The sequence below is a fragment of the Phaethon aethereus genome (assembly GCF_964289735.1).
Source record: "Phaethon aethereus genome assembly, chromosome: 26".
NCBI lineage: Eukaryota > Metazoa > Chordata > Aves > Phaethontiformes > Phaethontidae > Phaethon > Phaethon aethereus.
In genome coordinates, this window is record NC_138602.1 from 5,352,832 (window position 1) to 5,366,393 (window position 13,562).

Below are 13,562 nucleotides of genomic sequence, written 5' to 3' on the forward strand. Positions count from 1 at the left end.
GGTCAGCCGCAGCCGCACATCTCCTGTGCCAAGCAGTGTCAGAGACCATTTTCGTGGCACCCAGCGGGACGTGACTGATGGCGGCTCCCGGCGTGGGCAGAGGGAGCCGAGAGCTCAGCGCGGCAAGCCGGGGGAGGAGGAGAACGCTGCTCTCGACAGAACCAGATAATTAGCAGCAATGGGAAAGGACAGAGGCAGGTGAGGGGCTCGGAGCCGAGGCCACAGCAGCGGGACCCTGCGGGGACCGGGCTGGGCTGCACGGGGGAGCGGAGAGAGCCCAGGAATGCCCCACACATCGCCCTGCACCCCAAAACCGTGGGGCAGGGCGAGCGGGGCTGCAGTGCCACCAGCCAGGGTGCAGGCAGCCCCTGCCCAGCACTGCTCCCATCCCGCCTGGCAAGGGTCGGGGGGCTGACAGGGCAGGGGTTTGGAAAAAGCCCCCTCCCTCAGGGAGGGCCCCTGCCCGGGGGGAGAGCAGCCTCCCGCGGCGCAGCGAGGGCACGGCCATCCCCAGGGTCCCTTGGCCACCCCGGACGTGGGGCGAGCCGGGGGTGCCCTCGCTGGTCCCCCCGAACGCGGACTACAAGTCCCAGCAGGCGTCTCGCTGCGGAGAGCCCGGCCAAGGGCACCCTGCGAGGGGCAGGGCCGGATTCCGGCTGGCCCCCCGTCCCCCCGGCGCTGGCGGGAGGCAGTGGGAAGAGCTGGTGAGAGGACGCTGACGGAGACACTTTTTTCCCATCCTAAAAATAGCAGCTGGCCGTTTCCCCAGCTTCCCGGCCTCGCCAACGCTCTTCCATTAGATGAAAAAAAAAAACCAACCGAACCCAGGCACCTTCCGTCAGCAAGAGAGCGGCTGCGTGTGTCGAGAGGCACACGCACGCCGCAAATAGAAACCGGGGACAGAGGAGAGCGAGAGGGAGCGGAAGAGGGAGCAAAGCCATCCGTCCCCAGTTATTCCCAAGACGTTTTAATTAGCACTCGCTCTCCGACTTTGAGGCTTCGCTTATGCACGGCGCAACGTATGACCTTTAAAAAAAAAAAAAGGAAAGAGGGGAAGGGAAGAAAAAGGCACTGGAGCGGCTCAGAAACTGGGAAGTCGGCTGAGCTTCAAATAGGCTCAGCGTCAGGCACTCAGAGGCTTTTAATAAGCTACAGAGTGAGAAATTTAACACCACAGGCACTATTTTTGATCACTTGTGGGGGGGGGAGAGAAAGACAGAGCGACCAAGAGGAGGGGGAGGAGGTGGTGGTGAGAAGAAGAGGAGGCAGCCAAGATTACATCCTGGGTGGCAGCGCTGAAAATAGCCATGCCCTGCTCCGACTGCGGAGCTGCAGGGAGCCGAGCTCGTGGCCCATGGGGAGGGCAGGCAGGAGGCCGAACCTGCTGCCTGCTGACCTTTGCTGGAGCAGCTGCCTGCGCAGGCAAGCCAACTCACATTCCCAGGCTGGAAAGCTGCAGGGAAAAGGGGATTAGAGTGAGGCAGAGGGACCGCAGCCCCATGTGCCCAGGGGCCAGCGGCTGCCTCGGCCTCCCTGCCGGCGCTGGGGGGTTTGCACAGCAGAGAGAACCTGAAATCCCTCTGGGGAAGGCGTGGGGAGGCCAGCACCAAGCGAGGAGCCCCGCAGCAGATGGTGCCGTTGGCAAGACACGCATCCTCGGGGCTCTGGCAGAGGCAGAACCGGCCCCTCGCTCGAACCCCCTCCTTCCCAGCGGCACTGCTGTTTCTCGAGGTGCATGGGGAGCGGTGAGCTTGCTGCAGACACACGAGCACCTCCCGCTTCCTCCCGGCTGTGAGGACCCCCGGGCAGCCTCCTTGGGCAGGGCTACTGGCTAGCAAGCCCCCAGGCAAGCAGCAGCTTCAGCAGAGCATCACCAGCCACCCCCACCACACACGGATTCAGAAAGACTCCCACCACGTACGGCATCTGCTTCCTGCTCCGCACCAAACCTGTCTTCAAGGAGCAGGGGGAGTTTCCACTGTGCCACACGCGCAGTGGAAACGCAGCAGCAGGAGCATGGGTCAAAGCCCAGGCAGCTGCTGTCCAGCTGCAAGAAGTGACGTGAAGAAACAGCCCAGCCGATGCGAATTCCTGCAGCGACAACGGAGCTGGGAGGCTGGGCAAAAGCCAGCGTTGGATGGGGCGGGGGAGTCAGGACAGGAAGCCTCCGGTACGGACCTGCGCTGCCCTGTGGACGCCTCTCCCCGTGCTGCCACAATCCAGCTGCCCAGGTGGATTACTGGAGGTGGGGGTGGCTGACAGCACAGGGAGGGGGTTATTAAATCCGCCTGCTAAGCCTCCAGTAGGTGAATCTCCCACGGGAATCCCCAGCTGAACCCCAGGGCAGTGCTGGAGGCACACCTTCCCCGAGCAACTGCAGCCCAGCAGACCCCAGCGTGGGGGCAGGAGCCTGCCCCTGGGCATGCAGCCACCGGTGCAGCGCAAGCTGCAATTTGCTGCCTCAGAAGAAGGTGACATGCTATGAGCCAGGATTACATTTCCTTTTAATCGATCAGAGCGTTTTCTCCGCCTCCATTTGTCCCGCACCATCTGTACAATCGGGGAAGCCAGGACAAGTAGGACAGTCTGGGGTTTCTCTACATCGACAGTGGGATTCCTGCAACACACAGAAGCGGAGTCAGTTTTAATGCGGGGTGGGCTCGTCAGAGCGGTGGATTCTGATCCGAGGGCTTGGCCCTGGCTGTTAAACCGCTGTGAGTAAACAAGAGCCACCGGCTTTCTCACACCTGACCTCACAGGCCAAAGAGCAGAGGGACCAGAGATCAGGGAGATAGCGGGGGAGCTGCTGCCCTGCTGTACCTGCTGCGGGGAGAAGCTGTCGGAAAGGCTTTTGGTGACTCACCCGCCAGGCACAGCACACACGCTGCCCCAGAGTAAGTCTCCCAAATGCCAGCACGAGGGAAGAAGAGGGATGAGGCACAGTCTTAGCAGGGCAGAGGAAAAAGGGGCCGCAAGATAAGCAGCCTGGCCTTGCCTCCCCTGAGACAGAAGCTGTTTGTTTTAGTGAAGGGAATGTACACAGAGCAGAGGCCACACGTCGCTCTCCCTCCCGGGCCCCAGGCATCCATCCTGCTCCCGAGCTGCCCGCTGGCGTGGCCTGTCCCCGCGGGGACCAGGAGGCAGCAGCGAAGCCCCACCAGCGACTGCAGGCTCCCAGCCGGTCCCGGCGTCAGGCCGAACCCCGCGGTGCGGCGTGGCACGGCGCTGGGCCCTGCTGCCATCTAGCGGCTCCGGGCAGGGGTCCCCCCCGAGCCCCCCAGAGTTGACAGGCAGCCACGGAAAGGGACAGATCTCATGTCACCGCTCCCCAAAACCCAGGCACGAGCCCTTGTCCAGCCCTGTGCAGCCCGGCAGGCCTGGCTGCTGCGAGGAAGCTCCCTATGGGCAGCACGGAGCAGGGACTGCTCTCCGGAGCAGGTGTGGAAATCTCAGCCGGGATATACGTGACGCTTACCTTAATTACTCCAGGGCTTTTACAAGGGCTTCATTAGCTTCTACTTTAATCTGAGCTTCTGCTTTAGCTGCTTCATCAGATGCTGCAGCCATCTCTGAAACAGCCTTCTCTAGGTTTGATTTTGCAGTCTGAACAGGAGAGCAGAAGGAATGTCGTTGAGAGACCACTGCAGGAGAGGTGACTTGTCCTACAGCCCTTGAGTCACTCCGCTCCCTCCCCTGCCATACTGCCGTCTTTCGCCCCACACGTGGGGCCCCACAGACCTGCTTACACAGCTGCGCTGGCAGCAGACACCTTATCAACAGGGCCTGCTGGGGAAAAGCTGTTCCTGAGACTAAGAGGGGTGGGGAGGGGCAAGACCAGCATCTGTCTGAGGGGAGGGAAGCGGCCTGGAGAAGGGTTAACCACCGTGCGGCTTCCTCTCCCCGCAGCCTGCAGAGGAGCTCTGAGCCTTTGATCCTGACCAGCAGCGATGGGGAAGCTCAGGGTGAAGGCAGGGCGTGCTTTCTGCAGCCAGAGGAAACTCCTAAGACGACCACCCCCCACGAGAGAAGCAGGGAGCAAATCCCCCTCCACGAGGAAGCCCGGCTGCCGGGACCCGCCCAAGGGAGGCAGCGCGCAGCCTGGTACTCACCGCCAGATCCAGCATGTCCATCGTCACCGCTTCCTCTGCCAGCACCTGCACGGTGGAGTCCGCGTGGACTGTGACAGAGCCGCTGCTCACTGCAAAGGCACAACAGCAGGGGCCGAGTCAGGCAGCGCAGGCAGGGCTGCCAGATGGGCCTCGTCTGGGAGTCCGCACACAGGACAGCACTGGCAAGCTGATCCCTGGAACCTCCACGATCCTTTTGCCAAGAAAAAATTTCGATGCCTTCCCGTAATGTTTCCCAAGTCCCACAGGGACTTCTTTCCTACCAAAAGGAAAGCTAAAGCAGAGGATGCTCCCAGAAATTCTCAGCCGAACCAGGAAAACCTGGCCCCAGACCATGGCCTCACACTGAGCCCCATCTTCCAGGGCAGATCCCCAGCCCGCAGGGCAGCCTCCAGCAGGAGGGCGAAAGCAGAAGCCCCTGGAATTGCACCAGGCACAGCTTGATCAGCAGAGCCTCCTTTGTGAGGGCCCTGAGAACACCCCGCCACGCACACTTTCCTCCCTCCCCAGCTCCACCTGCTTTACTTACCAAAGTACTTGGTGGCCGTGCCATCCTCAGCATAGACTGTCACAACACCGGGTTTGAGGACCTGCAGGGTGGGGACGTGAGAGGCCAGGATACCAAAGGAGCCGGTCAGCGTGGGCACGTCCACCTGCTTCACGTTGGCAGCGTTGTAAAACACCTGGACGGGGAGGGCAGAGCAGATGGAAACAGCTCATCACCAGGAGCGGAGGGGAAGGAGAGAGGTGGCTCCCCCAGCTCTAGAGAGCAGAGGGGGCGGTGGGCAGCCTGCTCCCACCCTGAGGGCACAGCCCTGCTCCCAGCAGCTGGCAGGCTGCAGGATCTGACATGCAGCAACGTGTGACCAGGACAGCCTGAACCTTCAACAGGGTGGGAGTGGGGCCAGACTCTGGAGGAGGGGTCCTGGCAAATGGAGTGGGAAAGTGCTTCGAGCCTCCTGGGAGGCGTGGTGGTGGCGGTGGCAGGGAGGCGGCACGCGGAGACATGAAGTCGGGAGTGGGCGAGAGGCAAAGGGTGCAGCTGGGAGAAGCCTGAAAAGAGCGTAGGGAGACCTTGACGCCAACCGTCACCGCTCCGATGGGAGTCGGCGACGCAGCCTTCGTGCAAGCGTCCCACATGCTCCGCCAATGTGGCACAAATCCTGCCTTGCAACACCACGGCCCTGTCCTGGGAGAGCGGCGAGCCTGGCTGCCCCTGTGGGCATGTCAGAGGCAGGCGCAGGCCGTGCCCCACAGCCGGAGCGGTGCCCAGAGGTGGCTCCGGGCTGGCAGCAGGGCAGGGCCCCAACAGCCGCCGCAGCCCCAGCAGCAGGCCCGGGGCTGGAAGAACAAGAATGTCACTCTGCGAGCCCCGGCAGAGCTGCACCGGGCCGGGGAGGGCGGCAGGAGGAAGGGAGGCAGCGGGCCGGGCAGGGGGTCGCAGCCTCCGGCAGCGGCGAGCGAGGGGCCGAGGTCAGGGCCAAGGTCAGGCCCGGCAGAGCCGGTGTGGGCGCAGGGGCTCACAGCGCACCCCTGCCGTCCCCAGCCCTGCTGCTGACCGAGCCCGTCCGCCCCTTCCCAGTCCCGGGAGCAGTCCGCAACCCCGCCGCTCCCCCGGCCCCCCTCCGGGCCGCCCCCGTCGCTCGCTCCCGTTCCAGCCCCGCGCGCCGATAACCCCGCGGGGGCGACAGCGCAGGCCTCGCCCCGCCCGCAGCGGGCATCGGCCGCCCCGGGCGAAGCGGGGGTGACCGCGGCGGGACCGGTCGGCGGGCCGGGGCGGGGCTCGCGGCCTACCTGCGTGGGCGAGGCGAAGGTGAAGGCCATGGAGCCCGGCCCGGCGGCGGGCTCGGCATAGCCGCGGGCGCGGGGTGGCGACAGCGCCGGGCGGGCAGCGAGGCGCAGGAGGAGGCGGCGGGTGCGAAACATGGCGGCGGCGGGCCGGGGCGGCGGCAAGGGCGAGCGGGCGGCGCGGGGCAGGCCGGGACGGCGGCGAGACTACAACTCCCAGCCTGCCCCGCGCCGCGCAACTACATGGTCCGTGAGGCGCTGGGCGCATGGCGGAAGTGACGTTTAGGGGCGGGAGCGCAGGAGCGCATGGGAGCTGTAGTTCCCGCGCCGCGCCCGCAGTTCATCCCGCTGATCGGTGGGGCGGGGGGCGACACGCGGCCCCGCAGAGCCCCGGCCGGGCCCGGCCCCACGCTCCGCCCCGGGCGCTGCTGCGGGGCGATGGGACCCGAGGGGCAGCCCCCCCCGGCTCCGGCCGTGCTCGCAGCCCCACCGGCTGGGGGGCCCGGTCCCGCCGCGCCGCCGGGGGTCCCGGGGGGCCCCAACCTGCGGCCGCTCCCGGGGCCGCGGTGCCGGGGGCAGGAGGGGCTGGGGGGCTGCGCTGGCTCGGGGGCGGGCAGGGCCGGTGCAGGCAAGGCTGCTGCAGGCAGGGTTCGGGCAGCCCCTGGCCCCACGTGACGCCCGCGCCGCGCGGGGGCGGCTCCGGTTCATTCATAAATCCCGGGGCCGCCCCGCCGCCCCGAGCGCAGCAGCGGCGATGGAGCCCCGGCTCCGGTCCCAGTCGTAGGTGAGTGTTTAGCCCCGCCGCCTCGCGACAGCCCCTATCGCGACAGCCGGAGCCTGTCCAGCCAAGGGCAGCCCATCACGCCCCACCGCGCGTGGAGGTCCCGGGGGGCTCCTGCCTGACTGTCACCAGCCTTGCCTGCATCCCTGCCTGCATCCCTGCCTCCATCCCCGCCCCACTGCCCTGCCCGCATCCCCCTCCCACAGCCCACATCCCTGCCCCACATCCCTGCCTGCATCCCTGCCTGCATCCCCCATCACCGGGCTGGGCCCGGGGGGCCGTTGCAGCCACGGGGAGCAGAGCAGGTGCCCCCAGCCCAGCCGGGCCCCGCGGGGCGCACGCACGCGTGGGGCGCAGACCCGCCCCGACCCCCCCGCGCCCGCTCTCACGGGCGCACACGTGCTGGAGCGCGGCGGCACCGGGGTCCCCGGGCCCCGAGCCCCCGCCCTGGGCACCGGCAGCGGCCCCGTGTCCCCACCTGTGGGGACAGCCCGGGGCCCGCGGGGACCGGCCCCCTCGTCCAGACAATGGCCGCCCTGTTCCCGCCGGGTCGCCATGGAGACGGGATTCCTCCATGATGGGAGCGGGAGGGACGTTCTGCCCGGCCCCCCGCGCCCCCCACACCAGAGGGTGCCTCGCCGGGATCCCGCCCGTGGGGGGCCCGTCCCTCCTGGAGCCGCAGCCCACTCACCTGCTCCCCTGGGGCTGGGGTCCCGCCGCGCCCCCGCACAGCTGGGGGCCAGAGGAGGGACCCCCCCTTCTCCTGGCACTGGGGGTCGTGGGGGCGTCGCATCACCCCACGCTGCTCCACTTGCCGCAGCAGCTCAGAGCTTCCCGCGGGTGGGGGTCTGACCCGGGTGGCCCTCAGTACCCCGATACCCCCCCGGGGGCTTCGTGCCCCACACCGTGGCCGGGCTGCCCCCAGCCCGGTGTGGTGCAGCCACGCGGCCGCCCCCCACGCTGGCCCCGGGTTCCATTCACATTTCTCGCTGACCTGATTTTGAGCAGTTTCCGAGCGCCCCAGCCGGTGCAACGCCCACCTGTACCCACCACCCCGGGGGCTCCCCCACCACCAGCAGCGCCCACCCCAGCTCAGCCCCAGGCCCTCCCAGCAGCCCGGGACACACGGACAGGGACACATGGACCCACAGCAGGGGCTGGAGCTCGGCACCCCCCGGGAAGAGCCCTGTGGGCAGCACGGGGTGGCGAGGAGTGTGCGGCTGGGTGTCCAAAGGCCACGCGCGGAGTTTATGCCGCAGCGGGGGCGTGGAGCTGTCCGTCTGTCTGTCCGTCTGGCCCCTGGCCCCAGTGGCTCTCGCTGCTCAGGAGCACGGCCCTTCTCTGTCGCCCATGGGCCCCTCGGTGGCCCCACTGCCGGCCCCTCAATGTGGGGACAGGCCGGTGACGGAGCCGCTGTCGGGCTCGCTCAGAAGCGTCACCCGTCGCGCTCCAGCAACACCCATGCCTGCTCCCCTCACGCAAGGCGTGGGGTGACCATCTGCCACCCTTGCCTGCTGAGGTGCCCCAAGCGCTGCCCCCCCCAAGCAGCGGACCCACGGCAGCCCCGTCCCCTCGGGCAGCGGTGCCTGGGGCTGGGGGCTGTTTTGGCTCCTGGGGACGGCAGTGCTGGGGCAGCACGATGTCACCTCCTCCTCTGCGAGCCGTCCCGGGTGGGACCCCGGGGCAGGGCCAGCCCCCCCGGGCCAGCTCTGGCCATCAGGACCAGCCGCTGCCCGGGAGCTCGGCCCCCGGCCTGGCGTGAGGAGCGTGGCGTCTCCCCACCGGCTGCCGGTGTGGGGCTCCACGGGCGCAGGGTGGTGGCAGCGCCTGTCCCACGCAGGGGCTGGGCCCGGCGAGGGGTGAGGGGGCTCCCCTCGGAGGGGCAGCGCTCCTGCCGCCTTCTCCCCATGGCCGGCCCCACCTGCCTCCCCATCCCTCCATCCCGGCTTCCCTCCCTCCGGAGCCACCTTCCCTCCCTCCTTCCTTCCCTCCCTCCTCCCCCCTCCCTCCTGACCACACCCTCCCTCCATCCCTTCATCCCGGTCCCTCCCTCCATCCCTCCCGGTCCCTCCCGGCAGCTCCGCACCGCGGTGCCGGGGAGGGCCCGGGGCCGGGCAGCAGCCGCCGCCCCCCGGCCCGGCCCCGCCGCCCCCTGCCCGCCGCCTCCCTCTGTGCCCCCCCAGGACGCGCTCGGGCCGGGACGGACCATGAGCGATGACCCGACCCCCTGGGACAACGCGACGGAGAGCGCCACGGTGAGCGGGGCCGCCCTGCCCGTCCCTGCCCGTCCCTGCCCGCTCCTGCCCGCCCCCGTGCCCCTGCCCACGCTGCCGTCCTCGGGGTCCCGGGGGAGGGTGGGGATGCGCGTCCCGGCGTGGGGCAGTGCCTGGGAGGTGTGGGGTCTGCGCGGCTGCCGTGGGGCTGGGGTCTGCACCCGGGTGGGGACAGCAGCAGCCACCCAGCCCGGCTGCCACCCACCCTGCTCCGCCAGTTCTGGGGGCGGGCGACGCCCCTCCCGTGCCCTGCGCAGCCCCCCCGAGGTGCCCTGGGTGCCCAAGGGGTCCGGGGTGCTGCTGCCGGATCAGCCGCCCTCCCGCAAGTGGGGCTGCCGGCCGGGGGGTGTGAGGACCGGCCCCTGCGCCAGGGCAGAGCTGGGGTCCCGTCCCTGCTCCCGGGGGCCACGGAGGCTCTGCCCACCCCGCCCCGGTGCGGTTGCCTTGGTGAAGGCCAGTCCCGGGGGCGGCAGCAGGCCCGGGGGCGGCGGGAAAGCGTGAGCGGCTCCGGGGAGCAGCACGCGGCATCAGCCTCGCCGCAGAGGGGGCTGCCCCGGCACCCCGGCGAAGCAGGTTTGGGGCTGGGCCGTGTCCCCCCCGGCGGCTCAGCCCCCGCCGCCCTGCGCAGGCGGTGCCCGGCGACGGGTCCCCCCAGGATGGCTACGTGCTGCTCCTCGCCCTGCTCTCCATCTTCATCGGCGGCACCCTGGTCCTGCTCTCCGGCATCCTGATCATCTGCCGCCGGTGCTGCGAGGCCGACCGCCGGCACTCCAGGTGGGGATGGGCCGGTGTCTCCGGGGCGTGTGGCGCCGTGAGGGGGCCGGGGGTGCCGGCGCGGGGCACTGCTGACCCTCCTCTCCCCACAGAGCCAGCGATGACCCCGAGAAAACCAACACCACCTACCTGGACGACTCGCAGCCAGCCCAGGGTGAGTGCTGCGGCGGGGCCGGGGTGCTGCGGTGATGCCGGCGATTGCCCACTTAACACCAGCTGCACCCCAGCAGCACCCCCAGCTCCCGGTGGGGGTAAAGCAGCTCTGGGACCTTCCCCTCTCCCGGGTGCAGGCCCCAGCCCTGGGGCAGGGACGGCCACACAGCCCCGGTGCCCTCCGTCACCCATCCCAGCGGTGCCCTGGCTGTGCGAGCGGGACTGGCGGCTGGGAGCGGGGACCGCCAGGCTGGCGTCGAGGCCCCGCGTGCAGCAAGTTTGCCAGGCCTCAGCTGGGAAAGTTGGCAGGCACCGTGGTGGGGGGGACCCTGGTTGCTGACCCCCTTCTCCACAGATATCACCATCAAAGTGGAGGACCCCGACTGCCTGTCGTCCTCCAGCTACCGGGATGTGGAGAGCGAGCGGTTCCTGTCCTCCAGCTCCTCCACCGCCCGCCGCGTCTCCTTCAACGAGGCCGCGCTCTTCGACCAGGGCAAGAAGACCCAGGAGAAGGGGAGGAGGTGAAGCTGTGGGCAGGGGTGGGGGGGCCGGGGGGCCGGGGCCGCCCCTCCTAACCCGGCGTGCCCGGCAGGTACACGCTGACGGAGGGGGACTTCCACCACCTGAAGAACGCCCGCCTGACCCACCTGCACCTCCCGCCGCCCGCCCTCAAGATCGTCACCATCCACGAGTGCGAGTCCAGCGAGAACAGCCTGGCCATGACCCCCCGCCTGCCCCCGCCCAAGCCCGGCCTCGCCATCTTCCAGGTGAGCCCCCGGCCCCCGGGGGGACATGGGGGACCGAGGGCATGGGGTGTCCTGCAGCACCCCAGGGAGGCACCGCCGGACCTGGGGTGGGAGTCTCGGGGCGTTGTTGGATGCGGGGATGGGAGTCCCGGGGTGCGGGGGTCCCCAACGCTCGTGCAAAGCCCCCTGAGCACGCTCTGCCTTGCAGCCCCCGGCGGGGGCCCTGCCCCAGCCGGCGCTCGCCAGCCATGCCGTGTGCCCCAGCTCTGCCCTGCCCGGGGACACCTACAACTCCACCGTGGACACCAGCTTCACCGAGGCCAGCCCGTCCGCCTCCTCCGACTCCGGGGAGGGCCCCTCGGTGAGCGCCGGGGCAGGGGGGCCGGGGAAGGGGGTCTCCAGCCTCGGCAGCCCGCGCAGCTCTGGGGAGCCCGTGCTGCCCCCACCCCCGTTCCCCAGCACACGGCCCCGCGCCCCGGGGGGGCTGCCTGCCCCCCTGCTCCGTGCCAGGGCTCTGGAGAGAGATGGGGGCATCCAGCTAGAAACGGGCTCTGCCCCCCGCCCCGTCCCCTGCCCCGGGGGCCATTCATGCATCTCTGCAGCCGAGCGTGGCGGGAGCGGGACAAAGGAGCCGAGCTGGGGCTGGGGGGGCCGAGGGGCCGTGCCTGGAGCTGAGCGGGCGCTGACGGCCCCCCACCCCCCCAGTTCGCAGCAGCACCCAGGAGCGGGAAGGCGGCTGGGGTGGGCAGCGCCGGCCCCGGGGACCACCCCCCGGCCCCCGGGCAGGGCACCGTCCTGCAGTTCTTCACCCGCCTGCGCCGCCACGCCAGCCTGGACGGGGCCAGCCCCTACTTCAAGATCAAGAAGTGGAAGCTGGAGAGCACCCAGCGGGCGTCCAGCCTGGACACGAGAGGTGGGAGCCGCCGTGCGGGGGGCAGCGGGGGGCTGCGGGCACGGCCCCGCGGGGATGTGCCGAGCGGGTGGAGACGCGTGGGCAGGGGGGCTCGCCGTGCCGGGATGGATCTGTCCCCCCAGCCCTGCCCTGCGGCCCCCCAGGGTCCCCCAAGCGGCGGCAGTTCCAGCGTCAGCGGGCGGCCAGCGAGAGCATGGACCAGGAGGACCGGGACCCTCACCAGACCGACATCATCCAGTACATCGCCCGCACGGATGACGTCGCCTTCCACCCCGCGGGCGGCCCCTTCCTGCCCTCCCCCGCCAGCCCCCCACCCTCTCTCGGCAGGTATTTTTCAGTAGATAGAGGGGATGGGGACGAGCGAGCCGGGCACCGGGAAGGCGCCGAAGGACCCCGCACTGCCCCGGGGGGCTCCCGCCTTCCTGCAGCTTTGGTGGGGCGGCCGGGGGGTGAGGGTCTCGGGTGGGGGCTCTGGGGAGAGTCGGGGACGGGGAAGGTGGATCGGGGCAGGGGCGGGGTGGTGGGGGCGGCGTGGAGAACCGTGCGGCACCACGGCACCGCCGCGAAGCCTGCAGGTGCCGGGCTGGCATCTCCCCTGTCCGCTGCTCGGCCGTGACGCCGGGGTGGTGCCCGCAGGCTAGAGCCGGGCGAGGCGGGTGCCGGCAGCCCCGGCGAGGCCGGCGTCCCCGAGCAGCCCAGCGCCTACCACGACATCTGGAGCCTGCGTGCCTCGCTGGAGCTGTACGCCTCCTCCGAGCGGAGCAACGACCAGGACTCGGTGCGCAGCGACGGCGGGGACAGCGTCTCCTCCGCTGGCGGCATGCCCCCCTGCCCCTCTTCCTCCCTGGACGAGGCCGAAGGCCCCGAGGAGAAGCTCTGGGGTCGGCCCAAGCCGGAGGAATCGGAGCCTGGCACGCGCAAGCTGCTGCAGATGGACAGCGGCTATGCCTCCATCGAGGCACCCAGCCGGGGGGGCGAGGAGGGGCCCCCCAAGGACCAGACGGCCTCCGAGAAGCGCATTTGCTTCACCAGCGCGGGGCGGAAAGGCACCATCTTCGAGAGCTTCGAGGGCCAGGAGCCGGAGGAGGAGGAGGAGGAAGAGGAGGAAGAGGAGGAGGGGAGCCCGGCCTGGGGAGCAGCAGGTGGGGGACCCCCCCGTCCCCACAGCCCCCTGGCCTGGTCCCCGTACGGGCAGATGTTCCCGGGGCGGGACGCGCTGCCCCGGCGGGACTACAGCATCGACGAGAAGACGGACGCCCTGTTCAACGCCTTCGTGCGCCACGACCCCCAGTTCGACGAGTCGCCGCTGCGGGGGAAGCACCGCTCCCGCACCCACCTCCGCAAGCAGTGGCAGCACGCCAAGCAGTACAGTGACCCCGGCGTGCGCTACCCCGCGCTGGAGCGGCACCGCACGCCCTTGCGCCGCGGGGACAGCGCCAACTACCCCCTGGACGCCCGCTTCCACAGCCCCCTGCCCCGCATCGTCAGCGCCGGCGACGAGGAGGCGGCGGAGGCGGCCGACGGGGTCCCTCCCGCCCCGGCGCTGCCCGACCCCGAGATCCAGGTGATCGTGGAGGAGCCCGGAGAGGTGGCCCCCGAGCCCAGGGCTGGCTCCGAGCCCCCCGGGGGCGACGACTGCCCCGGCCCCGGGAGGTGCCTGGGGCTGGGCTCCGGCTCAGAGCTGATGGACAAGATCGCCGGCGGCCTCGAGGAGCGGCTCTACGGGCACTTGAGGAAAGCAGGAGAGAGCGCCGAGCGCGCGGTGGCCGTGGCGGCCAGCGATGCCCCCCCTGACCACAGCCCTGTCTAGGCCCAGCGTGAGAGGGAGAAACCCCGGTGCAGGGGGGCTTCGGGGCTCCATCCCCTCCTGCTGCCGGCGTGGGGACCAGCCCGGTGCCCAGGGTGCCGTGGGAAGGGTGGCCTCGGCACGGGAAGGCCAGGAGGGCATGTGGGGTCCCCTGGCCGTACCCCCCCCACCGCGGGGGTTCGGTAGCGTGGGGTGGCCGA

At 70.1% G+C, this 13,562-nt stretch overlaps 2 protein-coding genes across 2 annotated transcripts; one reads left to right on the forward strand and one right to left on the reverse strand.

The window, feature by feature from the left end:
• Window positions 1–2,487: 2,487 nt before the first annotated feature.
• ATP5F1D (ATP synthase F1 subunit delta) lies at window positions 2,488–6,053 on the reverse strand (the record flags this gene model as incomplete). Its single annotated transcript, XM_082011103.1, has 5 exons — window positions 2,488–2,617; window positions 3,476–3,603; window positions 4,110–4,198; window positions 4,657–4,810; window positions 5,922–6,053. The coding sequence occupies 4 exons, from the start codon at window positions 6,051–6,053 to the stop codon at window positions 3,481–3,483; spliced, it is 498 nt and encodes a 165-aa protein (XP_081867229.1). The 3' UTR covers window positions 2,488–2,617; window positions 3,476–3,480.
• A 2,665-nt stretch (window positions 6,054–8,718) lies between these two features.
• On the forward strand, window positions 8,719–13,365 carry CBARP (CACN subunit beta associated regulatory protein; the record flags this gene model as incomplete). The annotated part of the gene is made up of 9 exons (XM_082010799.1): window positions 8,719–8,951; window positions 9,598–9,743; window positions 9,836–9,897; window positions 10,252–10,417; window positions 10,489–10,663; window positions 10,851–11,003; window positions 11,348–11,555; window positions 11,699–11,882; window positions 12,192–13,365. Exons 1-9 carry the CDS (start codon window positions 8,904–8,906, stop codon window positions 13,363–13,365), a joined length of 2,316 nt encoding a protein of 771 aa, XP_081866925.1. The 5' UTR covers window positions 8,719–8,903.
• Window positions 13,366–13,562: the final 197 nt, after the last annotated feature.